Raw genomic sequence first — 24,793 nt, 5'->3', positions numbered from 1 at the left:
TTTAACTTCAACTTCCTGTAGCATTTTTAACAAACCGCCCTCTTCCTCTAGGAAAACAAGACTTTTTAAGTGACTCTGTGGCTGCAAAGGACTTATTGAAACGAACTTGACACTTGTTTGAAAAGCACTTCCTCTGTACTGACTTGCACCACCACCATCTTCATCATCCTCGTCCTCTCCATCCTCTTAAATACTGTGTTCTGAAACCCCTGTGATGCTCTCCCCCGGGGGTTTATAATCACAATTTATAAGCAAGTAGGCACCTAGCAACAAGAACATATGGGTTTAAAAGAACTGAATAAAATAGAATTATGCATGACTTTAGCAGAATATTGAATGATTTGTATTGCATGCAATAATCCAACTTTGTAATGTGAACGAGTGTAATCTAGGGTATCGAGGTGTTCGTATCACGTGACAACGTGTTCAACACAGACAACGAGAAGCACGCCGAGGCGGATCCGAACCGCCGTGTGCGTTTCTAACTGCTTGTACGTGACGCAAACGGCACCAAATTTAAAAAGAGAAACCCACCCGAGTGGTTTCTGCTCTCTGAGCGGCCACAGTGCAGCTGAGAAACACACGTCAGCCTTTATCCCCTTCAGAATAACCAAGTAATGACATTACTCTGATCAGCTTTTTCCACTGAGGAGGTGGACTGTGTAGAAACTATGCACTCAGAGGGAGGAAACATGCATGCTTATTCTGTGTGAGCCTCTTGTCTGGTTTTGTATTAACTTTAAAAAAGAAATTCAGCAATAAAATGATGCAGCATGGTGCCATTGAAAGACTGTGTGGTGCTTTGTGCTTGAAGGACAATCAGAAGACAGAATACCTTTATAACGCTCTGATTTATTCTCTGAATATTGAAAATTACTTCATAAGATTGACGTTTTTCTTTAGAACCGAGAAAAGCCTTTTCAGTTGCAGTTTTTTCTCTGAAATAACTTCTTATAAAATTTTCAGTTTAATCTAATTTTTGCATTTTAATTGGGTCAATTTTTCCTCATAAAATGAGCTCAAGTCTTGCAATTTAAAAAAAAAAAAAAAAAGTAGTATTACATGTTGAAATACTTGATTTTTTATTTTCATGAAATTAAAAAATAAATCCAATATGTTGTAATATTTTATGAAATGTAAAATGTTTTAAGTTAAGCCATAATTGTCATTTTGAGCTGCATAGTTACTGACAAAACTATTAACTTTTCTGTAAAATTCAAGATGCTCCATATGTACATGTTCTGCTTTTAATTTTTTGCAATTTAGTTATTTAAATCCTAATTACGAAGGTGCACGGGATAAACAACCCTGTCTGTATGTATGAGTAAAGTTTACACATTAAAGACACACTGGGGCGTCTAAAAGTAGAATGTACACATCGTGTTTTATAAAATCTTTTCTAATTATTTAAACTTTTAAGTCTTGATTTAAAAAAATAAAAATCACGTATTATGTATTTATCATTTTCTGTAATTGTTTCCACAATCAAATCACTTTTTAAGTTTAGCAGATTTAATATAAATGTAACAGTTGGGGTGTACAAATATTAGTAAATTTAATGATGCAAGTGCACTTAAAACATAATAAAATAGTGAAGCAACCTTTTATTTTTAAGTTGTTTCAAACTATTAAGAACATTTTATTTCTCATAAATTTAGCTCAGATCAAAAGAGATTGTCAAAACAGCAAGATTGCACATTTTTTCCCTTTTTAAACAGTTTGTGTTTTATGTGTGTGAATTATTCCTCTTAGTATTTACAATGTACTTATCTAAACACTAATGTGAAGTACAGTAAGACTATCATCTCCGTTTATCTATTGGTACATATTTAACAAAGTACATTTAAAAGATGACGGATGTAAAAAAAAAAAAAACTGACCAGAGAGAAAAGAGACGTCCAGTTCAGCTTGTAAACATGGAGCCCATTGCTCCTTAAATCATTTAATGCAAAAACTTAACATTTATTCCCAAAGAAAAGGTTTTATTCAAACATTATTCACACATTTATACGAACAATAACAAAGAACATTTCAAATATAAAGTGAAACTAACCAGTGTGCTTGTTTTTCCTCCCAGTTTAGCGAGAATAAAGATTTAAGATTAATATTTCACCTTAAATGACCTGAAGGTGTGAGAGTGACTGAAGAAGCACAGGCAGAACATCAAACGTCTACAAAACTGTTCACGTTCTCAAGGAAACAACAAACTGCTGCTGCGACACCAAACTTTTCAAACCAGCTGAAAACACAACAGGAGGAGAGAACGTTTCCACTTTTTAACTTCTTCTGAACATCAGCACGGCGCGACCGGCTTTAAGGTGAGGTCCGGCCGGAGTATTGGTCGGCACGCGTTTGCTTTTACTTCTTCTGCATAGGAAAAGCATTTCTCTCCACTATTCTGGTCTTCAGGCTCGACATCCGATCCAATGTGACCTCGAATGTTCGTTTGGTCTGAAAGGAAGACAAAGTAGGAGTTCATCATCGGGAGAAAGTCTCTTTGATTTCAGCCCACGACTTTACTCCGATGCCAATGTCAAGCTTCCTGATCTCCATCTGATCAAGAATATAACTCCACGTGTAGTTTCTCCTAAATAATTCTGCATTTTCTCTTAGGGAGGCCTGTTTCAGTTTGATCTGCGCTTGTAATTTAACCCCAGCCTCTCGTCTGCTGCACTCAAATCTCCATACTTCTTTTCCTGCTTCTGACACATAGTTCATAACGTTTCGGCCGATCGGGGAGCGACTCTGTCATCTCATCATTGTCAATAAAGCTCATGAAGACGATTCCTGGCCGTCACTACGGCAACATTCACATCCAGTCACCTGTGTTGCTCCCCTCACCTGATTCAGGTTTTCTCTGAAGGGTTTTTGATCGAACGAAAGCGTGGACGCTTTCACCATCCGGCCGCTGCTCAGGACGTAGCTGCAGGGAGGGGAAAAAAACAAACAAACCTGTAAAGTTAATCACTTCATAGAGGAAGAAATACCCTCAGCAAGTACATTAGTACCACAACGACATCATCTATGAGTATGTTGCTTGACAAGAACTTTTAATAAATCCTGTATTTATTTTTTTTTTAGGGGGAGAAAAACCTCCTTTATAACATTTTTGCACAGTGATGTGATGTTGAGCGGTCTAAAGGTTTGCAGCAGCAGCAAAAAAAAACAAAACATGTGGTCGAGGCGTCAATATGGCTCCGCCCAAACGCTCCGTCTTACCAGCTGACGTTTGCTTTGGAGAGCAGAAAGGAGGAGCGCAGCGTTGACAGGTGAAACGGAGCGGCGTGAATGACCTTCCCCACGGTGCAACTGCAGCCGCCACACTTGAGCCGACTGTAGATGCTGAGAATAAACCGGAGCACAACGCCGGGTTAGAAAGAAAAACCTCCAATCACTTCACGGAGGAGGAGGAGGACGACACAGTGGGACAATTTCACTCACCAATTGACCAGACTTCCTGTGCGTCCCAGCTTCTTTGCGTCAGTAACAATCACGTCATCCGTTACTCCTGAAGGGACACGAAAAGAAAAGGAATTAATATAATAATATATTTGTCTTCACTGTGTCTTATTTTCCTGGCTCAATGCTTATACTTTTAAAAAAGATGGGAAAAGTTTGAGATAAATTAGGTACGTTATGAAGATATTAAAAAAGACCAGCCAATAAGAGTGTCAAGAACAAATAATTGAGTAGAAGCTAAAATATCTGTATTTATAGCTAAAAAAAAACCTCAGACAAACAATAGGAAGGACTGGTAATGAGAAATAATTTTAAATGATTTAAAAAGTTTGGGTTTATTGATGACATGCCATTTTATTCTTCAACTCGTGAATGTTGCCCCCGTTTGTTTTTTTTACTGTGAGTGGAATATATCTTCCTGCATGTTTGTTTATGAGACAAAAGCAGTAGTGTGCATCGATACCCAAACTTGTGAACATGTTTGTGTTGCACGGATTGGATTAGATTTCTGAATCTGTGCCTGGCAACACGGTGAACTCCTCTCAATGTCACTCTGGACGTTTGGTGTGAAAAGCCCTCATGTTGTCTGTCTGCAGCTTCTCATTTGTCCAGGTTGAACCAAGTCAACTGGATCATCGATCTAAAGATGTCTGTTTGTTAGAAAGTCCCCCGGTTCGAGTCCAGCTGGGGGTTTCTGTGTGGAGTTTGCATGTCGTACCTGTGCACGTGTAACTAAAGGTAAACGATTCTAAATGGTTCGTGAATGTGAATATCCGTGTAGAACGATGGGGTGAACTCACTCAGACACATGATGGAGTCCAGACTCGAAGCTTCCCCGCAGACGCAGGAGGAGTCGGACAGGACGGCGTTGCACTGCGCGCAGTGGAGAGTCATCCACTGCCTCTCCTCCGCCGCTGGCTTCACGTCGTCGTCGGGTTCACGTTTAATCAGGACGCTGTCGTTGAACTCCATGTCTGAATGCTTTTGTTCCGAGTTTTTAGCTCGTTTCCCTCAAAATTGGAACTCGACAGCTTTCTTCTTCTCGTTTGAACCGCGCGCGCTGCCGTAACACTGCCACCAGCTGGTGTAATGTGAGAACGTTAATACGTACATATAATTTATATTTTTTTTAACTTAATAAAACATGCAATATTTCTTTTTCATTAATGTACGATTTCAAATGAACTTCGACAAATAAATCAAAAATAGACTTTGACAACTTCTACATAGCCTTCGCTCTGATTGGCTGTTTGTCAATCTCAGTAGCCAATCAGGTGACCGGACACGCCCCCCGGCAGCATTTTAAACTGAATGCGGTCGCTAACGGTCTGACCGTCACGAGCGGTTGTTGTTGTGGATGTTTTCGGGATAAACACACACTTTACACGAGTATATCTGTACATCTTTCGCTCCAAAATGGATTTGGACTCCATGAAATATTCCGAGTTGCAAGCCCTGGCGAAGACTTTGGGACTCAAGGCAAACTTGAAGGTAAGAAAGCTGCTCTTTTTTTTCTTTTGTCGCGGCTGTTTGGGAGAAACTCGCTGCTTAACGTGTGTGACTTTTCTTTGTCTCTCGAACAGGCCGAAAAACTTTTAAAAGCCTTAAAACAGCATTACAACAACGAGGAAAAGCAGGAGGAACAAGAGCAGGTAACGTGACACGTAAAACTCGTTTTTTTTTAGGACATCTTGTTGGTTCACGAGCTTTACGCGTGTGTCCGTGTGGCTCCACAGAATAAACAAAATAAGGTGGATAAGGAGGAAAAGGCCCCTCCACAAAGTGTGCAGGTTGACAACAACCCCACAGAGTGTGTAACCACACGGAGAAGGAATGGAAACCGTACCAAGAGGAAGATCTCTGATACTACTGTGGACAGCACAGTGCCTTCAGATGCTGCAGAGGTACTGGACATCACAGCATCCTATTGCAATGAAACTGTGTGTAAACAACAAAAACTGCTTTAGCATCCGTGGATTTTGGTTTATACTCACTTTGTGCATGCTTGTTTGGTTATTCTTGAAAGTTCTTCCCTTTCAAGGGTACCCCTGAGAAAGTTGATGCAAAGAGGAGGAAGACAAATTCAGACAAACAGGAACCACAGGCCACTGAGAACGAGCAGCAGCAGCAGGCCGGCATCCAGGCTGAAGCACCTGTGGCAAGTCACACAGGTCTGTGGTGTGGTTCCATTGAACGATTATATAAGATTGTTTTAAAAAAATAATTTAAAAAAAATCATATTCATTCGTGTTTTTTGTTTAGAAAAACCACAAAAAGCAGCAACGGTGGGTAAAATCCCAAGACTGCAAAAGAGCAAGCCTTCGTTGAAGCCAATCACCCCCAGTAAGTTTCTTTCTTTTATTTGATAAGTCTTTTTATTTAGGCGTTGGTTGTATCTCTTTTACTTTTGTATGTATGCAGATGTGTGTGTGTGTATATATATATATATATATATAAAAAATGTATTCAAGTATTTCTTTATTCTTTTTCTTTCCTGTCCGAAGTCGAGCTTTTGCAACAGAACTTCATTCAGATGTGCGCCAGCTCGTGTGCGTTCTGACTGAAAGTGGCTTTTCTTTGCAGACTTCAAAAAGCTCCACGAGGCACAATTCAACAAGATGGAGTCGATCGATTCTTTCTTCCAGCGGAAAACAAAGCAGATGGAGACCTGCAAGAACTCCAAGGAAGTGAAGGTGTGACCTGGAAATTAAAATCGGTCAAATCCAGTACCGTGTTGTTTGTAAAAGCTGTCGGGACGAAATGTGAAGTGCACCAGAAGGAAGAGGAAACGTAGAATCTGCAGCGCTCAAGCATTTGTTTGTGTTCTGCAGAAGACCAGTCGAGCTCGTACCAGCCGGTTCAGTGCTGCTCCGGCGAACAAGACGGCAGCAGAAGCTCCACCGAAGAGACGTGCTGGGAAGACCGAGGTTCTGTTCAGACCGTCTGTCCTCTCAACTCGGAGGATCAATGTTCGGTGAGTCACTCTGTCGACTTGAACAGATTTCCAATGTAGGACTTTATAAACCATTCGATCACAGATGGTGGAGGAGCTTGTTTAGCTCTGCGACTTTCATCAGTTCTTAAGTCTTTTATTCTATAAGTTAAGACTGTTTACCTGCCACATATTTGAAATATTAGACGATTCCACAGCAATGAAATTGGAACAAAAAGGAAGCTCACACTCATATTTCAGTGATTCCCTCTTCAGAGTCATTGTTGTGTAAAAGAAAGCGCCCCAATGATCCCTGAAAGTTCTCCATTTGGTCCGGGCCAACATTTGTTCATATGATGCCGTGTGTAGCTTCCCTCCATGTTTTCTGTATATTCTAAGAACAGTCCTGGCAGCAGTGATCATCCCCACCTTTAGTACTGTAAAATTGTACTTTGATATGTGAAGCAGTCGTGTTTGTTCCTCTAGTAGTCAAGAGTATTTTCACATACGCTCACTTACCAGTCTCTCTTTGTTTTTTTTTCTCCACAACAAAAGGTTTAATAAACTTACATTGCCACTGGTTGATAATCCCATTCACTGAAGCTTAGAAGGAGTAAACTCTGACATCTGTTTCTGTTTGTGAGCAGGTTCTTGGACGCCACCTTCGACAACGAGCACAAGAAGTCCCTCCTCAAGACTCCGGCTCGCATGTCGCCCTGCGTGGCCTCCAGCACCCCGCGGAGGCCGGCTGCTGCTGCCGTCACACCCAAAGCTGTGCAGGCATCCGCTCCGTCGTCGATCAAGACTCCAAGTACGTTTCCCTTTGGACTGTCTGATACAATTTCTGAATTGGCCACACGTTTGCCAAGACCCATTAAATAATTATTTGTTTTCTGTCACAAAAGAGCCATTTCTTTTCACGGGCAACAACACCAGCGTGTCCACCACCCCGGGAACCCAGAAGAAGCAGAGCTTCAACTTGAAGGCCAGCCTCTCGCGTCCTCTCGGCTACAAGCCTCACGCAGGTAGAAAACTCGAGCTCTCCTCAGATGTAGGCACCGTGATCAACCTGGCAGGTCAAAGCTTTGACGCCTTCTTTAAAATCCTCACAGGGAAACTGAAGCCATTTGGAGAGGTCAACACATCTTTGCCCTCCAATCCGCGTCAGGACTCCTACAAAAACCACAAAGTGCAGTCGAGGTAAGCTGACGTGCAGTCGGTTGTTGCCAGTCTCCTAAATAATTGTCCTTGTTGCGTCTCATCTGAACGTTCTCTTGTTCTTTTAGAGACGACCGAAGAACCAAAATAATGGAGGGACGCAAAAACAAGAAGGAGAACTTGCTTGGCGCGAGAAGAGGCCTGATGTGATGATGGACAAATGTGCTGCAGCTTGTTCGGTGTATATATTTTCTCATATGTGAGGTGTTCTGTGCTGTCCTGTGCTTCGTTTTAGCATCCAGATTAATGCCAACTTCTTCAACTATTTTAAAAAGTTCTATTATTTCTAGCTTTTAAGGCTGTTTAAAAAAAGAAAAAATAGACATAGACTTGAAAGGTCTGATTTTATTCTTTAAGAATAAATTGCATTCTGCATTTTTTATTTTTATGTGTTGTCAATTTATATTAAAAGCAAAACAAAACTACAGAAATTGCCTGCTGAATATTTTATTGGAGGCTGATATTTAAGATTTCAAAAAGGCAAAACTGCTTAAACGTGTGTTTAAAAATAAATAAATCAGACGTGATGAATTCAGTTACGTTTTCTTAGTCCAGACACATCTGCTTCTTGGAAAATCAGATATTTCTTTAAATTTTGATGGATCAGAAATGTTAGGTATCACAGCTCTGGACCAGACGGCCGTGGTTTTTCAAACTAAAGGTTGTGATCGTTGTCAGGCTTCAGGATTCCTCTTGTACACCTCGTAGGCAAACTCCTCGGTGTGTGCATAATCTTTGCAGACGCCAATGTAGTCAATCTCAAGCTGAAATGGACCGTCTGCTTTGTCTCCCAAAGTGAACCCAACGGTTTTAATCTGTCGAGGGGAAAAACGGGATAAATATATGTTTGTGTGGTAAAATCAAGTTTGTCACAATTTTTGCATTTCGCGCCTTTTCACTGCGTTACCTTGTCCAACCAGAGGCAATGCTGGTCATCTTGCACCCTTCCTCGATGAGAGAGAAAGAACTTGGAGAAAGGTATCTGTGGATGAGAAGATCGGATTCAAAGTTGATTCATAGAGCTGATCGCTTTTCGTGTGAGATAAGCCTGCGACTGCAGCGCTGAGTGTGCAATTTGACGCCAGCCTCGTTCTTCTGAGGTGACTGATGTTTTACCATACAGACTTTATTTCACACCGACGCTCCATTTAAAATGAAACCCAACACATTAGGTGCTACAGAAAAGTGGAATCAGTTGGTTTTTAAAGTGAAGTATTTCTAACAGATTGTCGAAATGTGAAGACGCGTGTCATTATAGCAGGCCGAGTCAATCTCAGTGGAGCGAGAACGATAAAATAGCAACAACTACAAATATTTCCCCTATTTTTACTGTTAAGATTCTTACATTTTTTTGTATTTATTTTTTTAATGTGTGAGCAGAAACATGGCACAAGCTTATCCAGATTAGTAAAATGAAAAATGCTAGTTTATACAAATGTACTTTCAATTTGTTTAATTTCGAAGGTGTGTGTGTTCAATTCACCGCAGTAAGAGAGGTTATCACAGGAACGAAAGATCCTTAAAAAGTAGACGTGGTTGAGCTCGGATGTTTTGAATGTATGAAGTAAAAGTAATATAATAAACGTCAAAAGGACAAAATAAAAGCTTTTAAATGCTCAATGTGAGGCAGTTGAAGGAGGTATATAGAAGAGATTGGAAACCACTCAATCTCTAAAGCACAGCTGAAGAACGGTTGTGTCGTCTTTCCCTTACTTTCACGTCTTGCCAGTAAGGCCCTCCTCTGGTGAACAGGAAGTAACTGTACAGGTCGTCTTTTTGGTGGGAGAAGTAAGTTTCCGCTGCAATGTTGATCATCCACGGACGGCCGTCACCACGCACACGCAGGTGGATCGTGTTAAAGCTAGTCCAATCGTGGTACTTCTTTCTGTCAAATGAGCCCTTGGAGAAAGAAAGAAAACTTTTTTTTTTTCATAAAATATACACCAGTCAGCCATAACATTATGACCACAATCCATTACGTTTAATTCATATAGCTCTAAACTGTAAAAGCCTGAACTCCACTCGACCTCTGAAAGTGTGTTGCGCTTTCCGATGCGCATAAACGCATACCTGCAAATGTTCAGTCGGTAGGAGGTAACACTTGGTTTGTATTTTCAGTGGCAATAAAAAAAAAAAAAATCTCAAGGTGGAAGCATAGTAATGCCGATTGTTAATCAGACAAAAATCCAAAATGTATTCTCTTTCAGAACCATTACTGATTTGACTGGACACTAACCAGAGGTTGCCTTGAGCGCAGGCTGCAGTATCCACTGTAGCGTGTTTCTCCGTCTCTTGGGGGAACTGAACTCAGAGTCCCGTACAGAAAGCAGGTGTTGTTCTTGCCAAGCTTGAGGTGAATTTCACTGTGGCCTCCTATCTCACGGTCACATGACGTCGTCCACGCGTTCAGGCTTTCTGGACCTCTGAACTGCCAAACCGCTCTGTTCTGCTCCAGCATGTGTTCCTGGATCGGCTTGCCTCCTGGACCAATCAGGCGTTCCGTCAAATCCACCTTCAAAAGTTCCATATGCTTCTTTATTCCCTCCAAACCCTTTGACAAATTGAAGGAGATCTTCTGCCATGGAGGGCGGTTGTCTTTGGGTTGGCCCGGACGCCTGTATTCACCCTGGATCACAGATCTACAGGGTGCAGAGGGGAGGAGCAGCACCCGCTGATGGTGGATGGAGGTCAGCAGCCTGACTTGAGGGAGACGACTGAGCTGTGGCAGAGACATTTCAGTGCCGGGACACAGGGTTCACTGCAGGGAGAGAATACACAGACCACCAATGCTTTTATGCTCAAGTTACAGTGCGACAGTGGTTCATCAAGAATACGTTTAACATTATAGGTTTCTGGACCAGCTCTCATAGCTATTTTCTTTCTATTTGCTTTGGTGCATGTATACATATGGACAATTTAGTGTCACCAGATACAATGGTAACTATGAAACTACTGCTGGAGATGAGTCATAATAAACCACATAAAGCCACATGAACCTCGTCTTTAATTTACTCCCGAGTCACATATGCATACTCTTTCTGCTATTTGTTTGGAGTCTGATTTTCCACATCTATACTTACATCTATTTTCCCATACATTCATAATGATATAAATTGCCACGTCCATGAGTTTTACAAAAATAATTGCCAGTATTTATATTATATTTTTATCTACACACATTGTTATAATTTTGTATGTTTTTGTATTGTTATATGTTTAAAGTCACTGTTCAGGATATGCTTCTATTGTAATAAGGCTTTCTAATAAAGTTTTACATATCTTGTGGATGGTTTCATAAAGCAGCATAAAGCACGTAATGTCACTGGTTAATCTGTTCCAACTTACCCCGAGAAGGCCGCAGCAGCTATTTAATGTCAGATATATGGGACGACTGCGCGAACGCTATACAAAAATGTAATAAATTCATAAGATCCGCTCAACAAAGCCGTTGTTAAGAACACATTTTAATTGAAGCTTCTCGTGTTCAGGCACAAGGTTGTCGGTGTCCACACAGGAAGCAGCAGCGGTAGCACCGGGGCTGCGTTCAAGACACATCCACCCAGAAACGTTGCAAATTAAGTCCCGACACGGTTTCACAACAGTGCAACACGTGTTTGATCTTGAATGCTACTTGAGTGCAGCTTTGATTTCTCTCCTGAATAGAACACTCAATTTGTGCATTAGTTCCCATACGATCTAATTCGTTAAGTTCCTTTTCATTTATATTTTTAATTTCAAAAATGTAAATAGATTAACATTTTAGATTTTATATAATGGACAGAACGTCCAATGGTTGCGGTAACCATGGTAGCAAGGTGTTCGCGCATGCGTCATAGTGCCTTTGTGTGTGCGTGTGTGAGCGTGTGCGTGTGTGACGACTGAGCCAAGTAGCTAGGTAGCAGCAGCGGCTAGCCTCCAACAGACGACACAGGGACAGTTAGCAGGGTTAGCCGCACAGCTAATCATGGTGAATGTAAAGAAACGGAAAGGTCGGGTCGTGATCGACTCCGACTCAGAAGACAGCGCCAGCGACGACAATTTAGATCAGGTGAGCGGACGCTTTTCTCACGGTTTCGGCCGAGTGAACTTGTCAAAGCAGTGTTGAGGTGAAGCTAATGTGTGCTAGCTGGCTGCGCTGTGTTTGGCCTCGCTTCAACAAGCTTGGAAAAGGCCCGTCTTATTTACAACCCAGAAACCAGATATTCCCGACATACATTCGTCGCGAAGAGGTTTTTCGAGTGTTTCTGGGGAGTGGGCGCTCCGTGAATGCAGCTGAACTTTAGTAACCGGACTGTTGTTGTTGCAGCAGCGGAATTGCCGCGCCACGGGCCGTTCTGAGTGGTTTCGGTGAGGTGAAGCTCCTTGGCCGTGCACCGTGGGAGGAATCTGTTTTTGTTTTGTGTTGTTGACTAAACGAGAACGGGACGTGCTTGCGCCAGGTGAAGCCGTGGATTGAGGACTCGCATTTAGCGTGCTTTACAACCTTACGGCCGGAGTGACGTCATGAGCGCAGAGCCGAACTTCTATTTTGGTTTGTTGTCAAACAAGCGCAGGCAGCGAACACAAGGCTGCGAGGAGAAGCTCAGACCCGATCAGCTCTCTCCACTTAGCCCGTGAGAGGGAAAGAAAGGCAGGCAGTGGTGGCTGGAGATGGATGCATGTCAACACAGGGAGACAAACAGTCACACACACACACACACTTTGGAGCGATCAATTTGCCCCACGTGCACAATGACAATATGCAAACTCCACACAGAAAGTCCCCCAATAGAACAGCGTGGAAATCCATTATTAATCCATCCATCCATCCATCTATACTGCTTCATCCTGTGCAGGATCGTGGGGCACTTGAACCAATCCCAGCAGGATACACCCTGGACAGGTCTCCAGTCCATCACAGGACAAACACACACCATCACCGACTAACATCCAATTCAAATACATATTGTCACACCAATGGGAGGAAACCGTAATACTGCGGTGGCTATGGCTTGTGTTCGGGTTGCCGGTTTGATTCTCATCTCCACCTGTCCACATGTTGAAGTGTCCTTAAGCAAGACTGAACCCCACACTGCTCCCCGAGGGCCTTGCATGGTAACTGCCTCCATTGGTGAGTGTGAATGTGATCAAGAGTGTGACGCGCACAAAACATGGAGAACATGCAAATTCTATGACGGACGGTTTTTGCAATCTCAGTGAGGCGATAGGTCGTTCTTCAGTGAAGATATCCCACACAATACAATTTGAATGCCTTTTCCCGCATTTCTCTACATGTAATAAAATGCAAGAAAATTATGCAAAATACCCAATTTTACTCATTTTCACATTTTATTGTGTCCAGCTGAGGCGTTGTGCTCTTACCCAAAGAGGAGAGCTCAAACCTCAGCGCTCCTCTCGACTCCATGTCACTCAAGACAACAAATCAGGCCAGAAATCTGCATGTAATTATAAACTCGGGCCTGAAGTTCAACAACCGCATTAAGACAATAACTTCAGCTCACTGACATCTGAAAAATACTGCAAGAATAATAGGATTTCTGACCGAACAACATTCAGAGAAACTTTTTCACACATTTGTTTTCAGCAGGCTGGAATATGGTAACGGTCTTTAGAGGCTCCAGTATAAAAAAATGATCCACTTCTGGTTTCTAAAGCTTTGAATGGTCTCGGGTCTAAATGCGCCTCAGATTTACTAGCAGAGTAAGACGCATCCAGACCTCTGCGGCCTTCAGGAAGAGGTTTACTAAATGTTCCCAAATTCTGAAGAAACGAGGTTAAGCTGCTGTTAGTTCCTACGCTCCCTTACCTGTGGAACAAACTGACACACTCAATTCTTTTAAATCGGGTTTCAAAACACTATTATTTGCTCAGACATTCAGATGATAGATTTTAATTAATTTAATTCATTCTCCCTTTCTTTATCACCTTGTTTTAATGTATTTCCTTACTTTGCTTGTAAAGCACTGTGAATGTGTCTGAATGATGCTATATAAATCAATTTGCCTTAGGAGACGAGAGTCCTTTTACTTTCACAAACTGTGAGAAAGAGCATATATATGCATATTTTGTTTTTTTAAATTGGAGACATAGTAGGATGAGATCAAGGTTTTTTTTTAGTTTTTTTTTAAATAGACCAAGAAAACTGAATTGTACCTCGAACATGTCAGTTATTTTTCTCAAGTGACTTTCAACATCTCAGGCTCAGACAATTGTGTAAACATTTGATTTATTTCTTGTCTAATAAGGCTCCAGTTCAGTGCATCAGAGAAGTTATATTACCCTGTTTACCACACTGTAGAGAAAAGCCTCTGTTGCAATTGTTATTTAAAGTCTTGAATAATTGTTTTAATACTCTGATGGATTTTAAAGAGTATGGCATCTGTTTAAAGGGTCTCTTGTGTACTTCAAATAGTTGCAGTCTAGTTTAAACAGCCCCCATGTGTTTAAATATAATGAGTCTCTATGTTTTAAAAATTCAAGATGTGGTTTAATACATCTGGGGGTTTTCTTGATTTCAGATGACCAAGTTCTGTTCAGAAGAGTCCTGTTCATGTGTAAAAAAAACAACCCAAGATCAGTCACAGAACGCTGTTTGTGCAGGATTTCTAGAACGAGTGAAAGTATTGATAGTACGCAACAGTTCTGCTTTCCACCTCTTGTGGCAACTTTAAGTGCTTTTCCTCTTTACATTAATGGTGCATCTCTTCCTCTTTAGTGCACATGATGGATGTGGTTAACTAATTTATAAAGCGCTCGCATTAGACATGACCATGATTAATACTGTGCATGTAAAGCTGAGCTCGATTGACAGTAGTTCCTTTTTTTTTAATATCTTTGTGGTTTTCCCTTTTATTGTTTTTTACTGTCTTTTACTTTTTAACTGCATGTAAATTGATTTTCTCAACAGTTTTCATACCTTTAGATGTATGTATTTTTCCTGAAGCAGAATATAACATGAATGAAAGTAATAAAGTTATTACAATCAGTTAGTGTGTATTAGTACTCAGTTGTGTACGTGATGTGGAAACTGGATTATACAGAATTTTTTACTAAAGTCCAGTGAGATTTCGATGCTGTAGATTGTGAAATTCGTCATCTTTTCAATGTACTTCATTGCTTTGGGTTAAAGAGAAGACTCTAAAATGGAAGAAAGGCCGAGATTATTTAAAAGATTTTAGCTGTTTTTTTAGATTCCAAGTGTTGGTCAGAGACTCAGTTTCCTCCTGAAAGAATCTGGACCTATTGTAAAATCAAAATCTCCCCCTTATATGTATGTTAAAAATCTTAAACACAGTTCAGGTCTGTTACATCTTGTGTAAAAATAGCTTTTTACTCTTGTGTAAAAATATTTTTTTTTTCCTTTTGACACATCTACACACTCCTACAGTCCCAAAGGTGCTTTTTGGTACTTTAACTCTCCTGGTGCAAGATTGACGTAATCATTCTCGGTATTAACTCTGTGATTTAACCCTTTATAGCCAGTTGTGTTACGTGAGGGTGTTCAAATACTCTAATGTTGTGTAAATGAACATCTGTATGTTTCCTTTACACATGATAAAATGGGATAAAAAGCATTATGTGGACCAACTCTAGCTTAGAAAGTGTGTAATTTGCACACATTTGCAACTGAATGAGTGCAGCTCAGCACCATCGCTCTTCTATACAGTATATAGAAGGTGAGGAAACCTCCAGACAAAGAGGGAAAACCACACCCGCAGAAGCACCTATTCAAAGATTTAGCTTAACCTTATCATGTTAGATGTTGTTGTCATCAATGTGCTCAATTATCATCAATTATTAGGTTGAAAGAAACACAAATGCCACCAAAAATGCTAATTTCTTCATTGTTTGCCAGTTTAAGAATCACAATAGTGTTTGCAAAAGCTATTCATTCACTACAAAATACTCCCAGATCACACATCCACGTTAAGCAGAGCCACAGTTATTGGGGACATTTCCTCAACATGTGTGTTTGTCCTTCTCAGGAGTTGTTGTCTCTGGCGAAGAGGAAGAGAGTTGATTCTGGTGAGCAGGAAGAACCCGTCAGCAAACCTGCGGCATCCACAGACTCCGAGACGTCGGACAGCGACGACGAGGTACGACTCTCTGGGCATGGACCGCAAGATGTTTACGTACCGGAGTTACTAGAGTAGACTGAATCTGTCCGTCTCTCACAGTGGACCGTCGGCGGCACCAAAGGCAAGAAGAAGGTCAAGCCGGGGAAGGGATCGGAGAAGAAAACCACGACGAAGAAGAAGGTTAATAAAGCGACGGCTTCAGGCAGCTCCGATGGAGACAGCTCAGCTGAGAGCTCTGCACCAGAAGAGGGTAAACGTGGTTTTCACTGTCGCCCCTTTTCAGAAAGTTGCATTTTCAGTGGCTCCGACCAACGTGGCCGTGGAATTGCACACCCAAAATGAAGTGAAAGTTCCTAATTGAATGCGCTTTGTGTTAAATCTCTGCTCTCGTTTAAACAGTGGGCACATTCAAAACTGTGTGTTTCATTTAAAAAAAAAAAACACAATCAGTGTCTTGTTAATTTCACACTTTACAAATTTACTCTGTGGGGTTGTTTGTTTATTTATATTTTGTTTTCCTGCCTCATGTTTATTACCAGGCTGCCTTGTCCACAAGTGCTTCAAGTGGCCGGGATTATGTGACTCATTCATCCCTTTCATAGGCTGCACAAGATATTAGCGTCTAATCTGTTGTTTGTGTCCTGACGTGCACTCATCAAGCCTCGTATAGAAAATCTGGTCAATTCATCCGCCATTGATTTTAAATAATCACCTTTGGAGAGAAAAAAGCTCCACTGCAGTGCGTTTCGTTCGCGCTTGACACAGTGATCGTATTAATCTGAGTTTTAACTGCAGCTCAGACTTTTCGTCCTCAGCTTATTCAGCTGCAGTAATGCAAATATTTCTGTGAGCGCTGACTTTAAAAATGCATGTTTTTGTCACAAAAGCACATCAAGTTTAATTATGGAGCTCAGTTTGGTCAAGCAGAGTGTTTTAATCCTTAGATTTCACTGAGAATGTGTGTATAGCCCCCCCCCCCCCCCCCCAAAAAAAAACATTTTTAATTAAATAATAAATCGGCGAGCATAATTAGCTTTTTAACAATGTGACGTGAGCGGCTGTGCAGGATTTCCTGCTGTGCGCGATGCGAGTTGGGTTCTTTTCACCGAGCAGGGAGGCTCACCGGGGGTGGCTACCTTCTTTATTACCTGCTATATTTAGAACCGCTGCCTGGATCGATGCGTCGTGGATGAATTGTCCTGTTCACCACCAAATTCACATAAGAGACCATGAGAGTTTGCAGTTCATTTAGCATTAGATATGCAAATGATTCTATAAACAATATTAAATATGTAACTTAAAGAATAGAATATTGATATTCTTATTAATTAATTCCAGACATGTCAAAAGTTACAAATTTACACCCGTATGAATTTATATACACAAACACGCATGGATACGCATACATTTATACTGTATAAACTCCTTATACATTTATTTTGTGAAAGAGATTTATTTACATTTTCTGGATATACATATATACTAAATAAATAATAGTAATATATAATATACACATCACACATATCTAGGTTAACATGTCTGAAATTCTGAAATGAGGATTAAAATGTAACATGCTGAAGCTTGAAAGAAAATAAAAAACATATACAACTATTTATATTGGTTCCAGACCCCAGGTTGGGAACTATTGCACTTAATCAAGCTGAATTCAGTCTTTAAGAGAAAAAAAAGGATAAAACAAAGAGGAGGAAGCTGCATGAAAAATAATTTCTAACTGGAATCAATGATGGTTGCTTCCAGTTTCATTTGGTGTCATTAAAGTAAAACTCCCAAAATCCACAAGTGTTAAAAAGTTAAGAAGCCTTCTCTTCCCTCTCAAACGCCAGGCGAGGTGTCGGACTCGGAGAGCAACAGCTCGTCCTCCAGCTCCGACTCGGATTCCTCGGAGGACGAGGTGTTCAGGGACGGCTACGACGACGACCTGATGGGCGACGCCGAGGACCGAGCCCGCCTGGAGCAGATGACGGAGAAGGAGAGAGAGCAGGAGCTGTTCAACAGAATCGAAAAGAGAGAGGTGCTAAAGAGACGGTGAGTCTTAAAAAAAAAAAAACTGTTTCACCTCCTCCATGTTTGAGGTTTTAGTTCAGTATGTAATCGTTTTTTGTTTTTTTTTATCTTTCATCTAAGGTTTGAAATTAAGAAGAAGTTGAAGACGGCAAAGAAGAAAGAAAAGGAGGAGAAGAAGAAGAAGCAGGAGGAGGAGCAGGAAAAAAGGAAGCTATCTCAGGTTCAAGACACACAAGTGGTACGTGTGGATTATCTCTGTTGTTTATCAATGGTTCGTCTTCTTAGCTTTCTTTTCCATTTCCCTCTGTGACGGTCGTCTGTTTCCCCCCCACAGGTCATGTCTCACAACAAGGAGAGGCGATCCAAACGTGACGAAAAACTTGACAAGAAGTCGCAGGCCATGGAGGAGCTGAAGGCCGAGCGTGAGAAGAAGAAGAACAAAACAGGTGGGTGTGCACGGCGCTCCTGTCTTGCAACCGTTTTTTTATCACTGTGAGGCTTCGTCCCGCTGTAAACTGAAGACGATCCGTCTCCCCGCAGCCGAGCTGCTGGCCAAACGTCTGCCCCTGAAGGCCAGCGACGTGTACTCCGACGACGAGGAGGAGGAGGAGGAAGACGACGACAAGTCCTCGGTCAAGAGCGACCGGAGCTCACGCTCGTCGTCCTACGACGATGACGAGTGAGTGCATTCGGCCACGGCGTTCACAAATCACTGCTGCCTTGTTTCTCTCTGGATTTCTTGTAACTGGTAACGTGGCCTGCCGACAGGAAAGAGGAAACTCCTCCGAAGTCTCAGCCCGTTTCTCTACCGGACGAACTGAACAGGATCCGGCTGTCCAGACACAAGCTGGAGCGCTGGTGCCACATGCCTTTCTTCGCTAAGACGGTGACCGGCTGCTTCGTACGGATAGGGATCGGGAACAGCAGCAGTAAACCAGTTTATAGGGTGAGCTTTGGCTTTTGGTTGTTAGAATCCATTGGCGCTAAAAAATAAACTAGTGTCATGTGAAGCTTTTAGGGTCTCTGTGTATAGTCTGTAACTTGTACTTTCCCCACTGTTTCATCATTTCAAAATGTGTTTGATCAACTCTTTTACCCCCACCTGTTCTCTTCCTCGGGAGATTTAATTACGTCAAATCTCTTCTTCTTTTTCTCGTGTTAACAGGTTGCTGAAATTGTGGACGTAGTAGAAACGGCAAAGGTTTACCAGCTTGGATCAACACGAACAAACAAGGGATTACAACTCAGGTGGTTACTGCTCCCGGGTCGTGCGTTCAGACGACTTCTGCTTCAGTTTGCACGAATCCAAGCTGAGCTTTTCTTCTCGTAACTCTCCTCCAGGCACGGCGGCGACACTCGGGTGTTCAGGCTGGAGTTTGTTTCAAATCAGGAGTTCACAGAAAGTGAATTCATGAAGTGGAAAGAAGCGGTAAGTGGATGTGAAAACACATTTCCTATCCTGCATTTGTTAACAGGGAACAAGAGGGTTGATATTGGTGTGTGTGTGTGTGTGTGTGTGTGTGTGTGTGTGTGTGTGTGTGTGTGTGTGTGTGTGTGTGTGTGTGTGTGTGTGTGTGTGTGTGTGTGTGTGTGTGTGTGTGTGTGTGTGTGTGTGTGTGTCTGTGTGTGTGTCTGTGTGTGTGTCTGTGTCTGTGTCTGTGTCTGTGTCTGTGTCTGTGTCTGTGTCTGTGTCTGTGTCTGTGTCTGTGTCTGTGTCTGTGTCTGTGTCTGTGTGTCTGTGTGCAGATGATTGTTGCTGCCATGCAGGTACCGACGCTCGATGAAATCACCAAGAAGGAGCAGTCCATCAAAGAGGCTGTCAACTATAAATTTAACGACAAAGACATCGAGGATGTAAGAGGTTTTTTTTTTTTTTTTTTTTAAACCCACTTCTGAAACACAAACTCAAGTTGAACTTTGCAGGTCATTATATAAATCACGGCAGAGCAAAATTAAAAAGTGGAAATGATCCCTGAAGGATCAGTGGTTTTGTCGTTCATTTTGACGTTCAACAGAAAGATTAAAAGTTTTACACACTTTTTCAGATTGTAGTTTTAATTCCATGAAATCCGTATATTTTCACATAATTCAATTTTAACTTATGAAGTTGTGAGAATTTAAATATAAAGAACAAAACAAAAAAAATGCTTAAAATATTTCTGGAACAAATTGGAAATATAATATATATAATAAAAAAATTAACTTTCACGTCTGTAATTTTGAGATGCACCAAATAAATGGAAAACAATGATGAAACTTTGATTGTATAATGTTGCTTTTACATTTTATTGTTAGATATTCTATGGGGCCTAACAATTAGTCCTGTACCACTTCTATTTTATCTAAAAACTCCCGGATAGACCTTTCTTTTTCTATTTGCTCTTGTTACTGACCATCTTTCTCGATATCTTCAAAGTTAGTTTTTCTGTATTTCGTTTCTTATTTTGTGGGGGGTAGTAAAATACATTTTGAGTGGCCGAAGTACACATATGCAAGTACAGTATGTCTGAAAGTAAACATTATATTGTATTATGCTCTCACAAAATAAAAAAAAATTAAATTTTAATAAAATTTCAAAATTGACTTGCAAAGAACGACGTTCTACGACATCTGCAGGTTAAATCAGACTACAAGCTACAAATCGGGCTTAACAATACCACAACAGGCCTCCAAGAACAACAACCGGTTTTTCTTGATCCCCTCTGCAGATCGTCAAAGAAAAAGACCGATTCCGAAAAGCGCCTCCGAACTACGCCATGAAGAAGACGCAGTTGCTCAAAGACAAGGTAGAAGCTTTTTCCACATCCTGTGCCGAGTCCTGCCGAGCTGTGTGTGTCACCATCCCAACAAAAACATCCCATTCATTTTTGTGTATCTGTCTGAAGGCCATGGCGGAGGAAAGTGGAGACGGCGACCGAGTGAAGGTGATCCAGGATGAGCTGAACGAGCTGGAGGAGCGGGCGGAAGCCCTCGACAGGCAGAGGACTAAAAACATCTCCGCCATCAGGTGCACAAACTTTTACTCTTTTCCAAGTAAAGGCGGTGACGTCACAAATTGTGTTATATTGATATTGTTTTTTTTTTTTTTTTTTTTTTTTTTTATTATTAGATTTGTTATTTACACACACACACACATATCTCTGTTGATTAAGTATTTTATCGGTTTATTTGCCGATTGTGATTCTGAGGAGGAAGATTTCTCAGCCACAGTCCAGCAGGGCGGATTTACGTGATGCACCTGAACGCATCACTCACAGTTATCAGCTGCTGGAGCTCCGGACCACGGATAGCAGCACAAGACGAGGTCACCAAGAGCAGAAATATTACTTTTAGGGCAAGTTTTGGAGAAGCGGAGCCTCTAAAACAGCCTGTATCTAGATACAGAAGTAGAATCTGGTGGCATGAAGCCCGCTAACTCGTAAACATCCATAAATTAGCCGCGTCATTTTATAAGCCGCGGGGTTCAAAGCGTGTGATAAAAGTATCGGTTTATAGTCCAGAAATTAAAGTATGAATATATCTGTAGTTCTATCTTGATTGTTCTTTACTCCTAAAATAATTTGATCTGTATGTTAAACTCTTGTTTTTTTTCCCCCCGTAGTTACATCAACCAGAGGAACAGAAGCTGGAATATTGTTGAATCAGAGAAAGCTCTGGTGGTGAGTGAAAACATCCTCCTGATAAGACAGAATGATGTTTGATTGAAGGCAGAGAATATAATAATAATAATAATAATAATAATAATACATTTATTCCTGACACATTTGTGACAGCGAATGTCTTCCAAAGTGTCAAATCTTTGTCTTGTCTTTAATTTTCTTTTTACAGGCTGAAGGGCAAAATGCCAAAAACCAACAGATGGACCCTTTCACACGGAGACAGTGCAAACCCACCATGGTGTCAAATGTAAGTTTCTCTTCTGTCTGGTGTCTAATGCTGTTTCAGCGCTGGATGGCGGCTCCGCCAGTTCAGTGTTTGAACTACTTACTTACGTGGATGGTGCTTTTGACGCTGAGAGCAAATCAAGTCGATCAAGACACCGATTCCACTTGTTTGATCTCGGTTATTAAATATTCGCGTCCTCCAAACGTTGAATTAAAACAAGTTACTTAATGAAGTATCTACTTCTGGGTTCTATTTATCGGCTTCACTGATGAGCCACCAACTGAAATGAAGAGATAAAACTTCAAAATCCAGATTGAGAACAGACTGGCAGCAACACTGCCACCCAGTGTACAACAGTGGCGTTACAGGTTTTTATAGTTCCCCTTTAATGGGAATATTTCCATCACAGTCCCACATGTTTGCTCTTGAACAGATTCTTCAATTGCTGAGTTATTTAATGTTTTTTTTTGCTGTTACAATCAAATACCTTCACTTGTAGTTTGCTGTCATTTGTATTATTGTATTATATAGAAAGGTGGAGGCTTCAGACCCACTTTCTGGGTGTTATGTTATGTTCATGTCACTAAAATGTGATTTACAAGACATTGCTGCGTATATGTTCTGAATCTCTTGTTGCTCTTAACTCCGCAGGCCAGAGATCCGTCAGTCCACGCAGCTATCCTCGCTCACCTCAACCAGAAGTACGGCTCCGGATCAGGATCAGCAGATCCTTCCAACGCCGACAAGAACAAACTGGTAAGTGGGCTTGACGCTCCCTCAGAACCCGCAGCCGCTCGTTTCGCCTGGAAAACATCAAGTGAAGTGGTAGAAGTGGTCATTGCACAGAAGCTGCTGGGTAGAAGTGCTTTGTTTTGGATATTGAAGGTTTTTAATCGAGGAATATTATGGATTACGTGCATGAATTGCATTTAAAGTGATTTGAATAGAATAAAACCTTTGTCACCCGTTTTAATTCAAACAGTGAGGCTTCCATCGTTTACATTTGTTACACAGGTTTTGTTCTTTTTAAATTTAGCTTTTCAGTCTCAAAACTTGAAAATACACTCAAAATATTTGAATTTTTTGAAAGATCACAAGTTTTTCCAATTTGTTTCTTAATTGTGGGATTTAATTTGGTCACAAATATAATTTTTATTATTTAATTTTTTTTAGATCAATGAAGGTTTTTAGTTGAATTGTGAGTTTATGAATTCTTGACAAAATAATTCCGGTTTTATTACACATGTAGAGAAACTCTTTCTTTCTTTCTTTCTTTCTTTCTTTCTTTCTTTCTTTCCTTCTTTCGCGCTTACTTTCATTCATTCATTCTTTCTTTCTTTCCTTCTTTCTTTCGCTCTTTCCTTTCTTTTCTTTCTTTCACTCTTTCTTTTGCTATCTCTTTCATTCTATCTTTCACTCTTTCTTTCACTCTATTTCTTTCTTTTTTTCTTTCACTCTTTCTATCTTGTTCTATCTCTTTCATTCTTTCGTTCTTTCACTCTCTATTTCATTCTTTCTTTCTTTGTCTCTCTCTCTCTCTCTCTCTCTCTTTCATTCTGACGTTATGTTTTCTATTCCCCCACTTCTGTTTCTAGGGTCAAGCAAACTCAAAAGACAAAGACGGCCCGAAGCAGACCACTGACCTCTCAGAAGATTTGTTTAAAGTTCATGATTTTGACGTGAAGATCGATCTGCAGGTTCCCAATGCAGGTGAGAGTCCGACGAGCCGCTCGCTCACGTTTCACTGTGTCGCACACGTCTAACTCCGCCTCCGTTGTGCAGAGGCGAAGTCCCTGTCGGTGAGCTCCAACGCGCTGCCGGTGAAGGACGGCGCCCCCCGCAGGTCACTCAACCTGGAGGACTACAAGAAGAGGCGGGGCCTGATCTGATGCGGCCAGCTCCTCCGTCAGATTCCACATTGCATGAGTAATGGGCCGCGCAGGAGAGAGTCTATATGTGTGTGTGTTTGTGTGTGTGTGGCAGAGGGAAAATGACCGTGTGTGTGTGTGTGTGTTTTAGGATGTGTGTGTAAGAGTGTGTGAGAGAGAAAATGACTCCTGTAGGATGTGTGTTTGAATGTCAATACAACAGACTGTTGATCCAAACCCAGAGGAAATACTGATTCATCAAAGGCAACATTTTTCACTAAGAATTTCTCTCGGGGGGGTAAAAAAAAAAAAAAACCTTCTCGAGTATCTGTTTTTTGTTTGTTTTTTTACAGAAAAAAACGTATATTTACGTGTGTGTGCGTGCGCGTGTATTTTTTTTATGTATTTAACTTCTACTCCACCCTTTTTCTTTTTTCTTTTTTGATCTTCTGATTTTTTTTTTTTTTTTTTTTTTTTAAAGGACAAAGCGCTTCTGGATTATCTGTACAAGGACACATTTTGAAAATACTGGACTTTTAACAAAGCCAATCGGCTTTGTCCTCATCCACAGTTAATGTTGTAAATCTTTTCCCCCTCCCCCACGTGTATCATCGTCCTCTGCCCCGGCAGTCCATCCTAAATTCGACCGGCCTCGTAGTGTGCAACGGAGTGTTAAATGAAGACCCTGATTAACGGCCTTCTATGGAATAAGAGAGAAGTGGAGTCCAAGTCAACGGGACATTTACCTCTTTTTAAGATTTTGAAATCAACCTTGATTTAAGAGGCACTTTTTTTCTATGGCTGTGCTGCTTATAAAGGAATCGTTGCTTCATATTTTTTTTTGTTGTTCTCTCTCGGTTGGTTGCTCGTGGGATAAACTCCGCTGCCCTTCACTCCCAGAGCGGATTCTTCGTGTTCTCATGTCCATGGTCAGTACCTGTATTGATGTGGCATGCCATGTAAATATGCATTTTCGAGTGAGTGCGGACAAAATAAAGAGGCACTGTTTCATAAAGCATGTGTCGGTTTGTCCATTTGCAAGGACGAGAGTCTCTCCTGGTGGTTTCTTCAATTTATCAATGTATTTTAAAAGCCTTTCCCCGGACATCTCATTTTAAAAAATAGGATTACTGGAATATTTTCATGTGTATCGAAAAAATTTTGAAAACAATCATGTCCTCAAAGACTTTGAAACTTTATTAAATGTTAGATTTACTACACATAAACTGAAATAGACTTTTATTCAAGCCGAAATATGACGACAATAAATTCTTAATGTGTTTGATTGTTTTTTTTCTATTTTACTCATTAGTTTATGAATGTGCTTT

The 24,793-nt window shown here is 41.0% G+C and overlaps 4 protein-coding genes across 7 annotated transcripts; 2 read left to right on the top strand and 2 right to left on the bottom strand.

Moving 5' to 3' along the window:
* Positions 1-1,585: 1,585 nt before the first annotated feature.
* Positions 1,586-4,648, bottom strand: oip5 (opa interacting protein 5). The gene is made up of 5 exons (XM_080480228.1): positions 4,260-4,648; positions 3,442-3,508; positions 3,220-3,342; positions 2,842-2,923; positions 1,586-2,451 (listed from the first exon to the last, which is right to left on the bottom strand). The coding sequence occupies exons 1-5, from the start codon at positions 4,429-4,431 to the stop codon at positions 2,359-2,361; spliced, it is 537 nt and encodes a 178-aa protein (XP_080336354.1). The 5' UTR covers positions 4,432-4,648; the 3' UTR covers positions 1,586-2,358.
* A 107-nt stretch (positions 4,649-4,755) lies between these two features.
* nusap1 (nucleolar and spindle associated protein 1) lies at positions 4,756-8,145 on the top strand. 2 transcript variants are annotated; one of them, XM_080480214.1, is made up of 11 exons: positions 4,756-4,950; positions 5,043-5,111; positions 5,196-5,363; positions 5,486-5,630; positions 5,722-5,802; positions 6,043-6,152; positions 6,291-6,433; positions 7,039-7,202; positions 7,297-7,416; positions 7,504-7,591; positions 7,678-8,137. In XM_080480214.1, exons 1-11 carry the CDS (start codon positions 4,876-4,878, stop codon positions 7,757-7,759), a joined length of 1,245 nt encoding a protein of 414 aa, XP_080336340.1. In that variant the 5' UTR covers positions 4,756-4,875; the 3' UTR covers positions 7,760-8,137. The 2 variants fall into 2 exon arrangements, with proteins under 2 accessions (XP_080336340.1, XP_080336341.1); XM_080480215.1 differs by having other exon boundaries at positions 4,769-4,950; positions 5,501-5,630; positions 7,678-8,145.
* ndufaf1 (NADH:ubiquinone oxidoreductase complex assembly factor 1) lies at positions 7,937-11,941 on the bottom strand. 2 transcript variants are annotated; one of them, XM_080480220.1, is made up of 5 exons: positions 10,955-11,137; positions 9,846-10,367; positions 9,323-9,508; positions 8,517-8,591; positions 7,937-8,424 (listed from the first exon to the last, which is right to left on the bottom strand). In XM_080480220.1, the coding sequence occupies exons 2-5, from the start codon at positions 10,341-10,343 to the stop codon at positions 8,284-8,286; spliced, it is 900 nt and encodes a 299-aa protein (XP_080336346.1). In that variant the 5' UTR covers positions 10,344-10,367; positions 10,955-11,137; the 3' UTR covers positions 7,937-8,283. The 2 variants fall into 2 exon arrangements, with proteins under 2 accessions (XP_080336346.1, XP_080336347.1); XM_080480221.1 differs by lacking the exon at positions 10,955-11,137 and adding an exon at positions 11,824-11,941 and having other exon boundaries at positions 7,942-8,424.
* rtf1 (RTF1 homolog, Paf1/RNA polymerase II complex component) lies at positions 11,292-24,509 on the top strand. Of its 2 annotated transcripts, XM_080480209.1 has the most exons (19): positions 11,292-11,657; positions 15,595-15,705; positions 15,787-15,937; positions 17,532-17,733; positions 17,833-17,950; positions 18,047-18,158; positions 18,253-18,391; positions 18,481-18,658; positions 18,878-18,960; positions 19,054-19,141; positions 19,459-19,566; positions 20,421-20,498; positions 20,598-20,719; positions 21,314-21,371; positions 21,541-21,618; positions 22,249-22,353; positions 23,193-23,307; positions 23,380-23,523; positions 23,947-24,509. In XM_080480209.1, the coding sequence occupies exons 1-18, from the start codon at positions 11,574-11,576 to the stop codon at positions 23,484-23,486; spliced, it is 2,037 nt and encodes a 678-aa protein (XP_080336335.1). In that variant the 5' UTR covers positions 11,292-11,573; the 3' UTR covers positions 23,487-23,523; positions 23,947-24,509. The 2 variants fall into 2 exon arrangements, with proteins under 2 accessions (XP_080336335.1, XP_080336334.1); XM_080480208.1 differs by having other exon boundaries at positions 23,380-24,509.
* The last annotated feature ends 284 nt before the right edge of the window (positions 24,510-24,793 follow it).

This window comes from Lipophrys pholis (assembly GCF_963383615.2).
Source record: "Lipophrys pholis genome assembly, chromosome: 14".
Classification (NCBI taxonomy): domain Eukaryota; kingdom Metazoa; phylum Chordata; class Actinopteri; order Blenniiformes; family Blenniidae; genus Lipophrys; species Lipophrys pholis.
The sequence above is the reverse complement of the archived record's forward strand: the minus strand, read 5'-3'. Positions and strand labels throughout refer to the sequence as shown.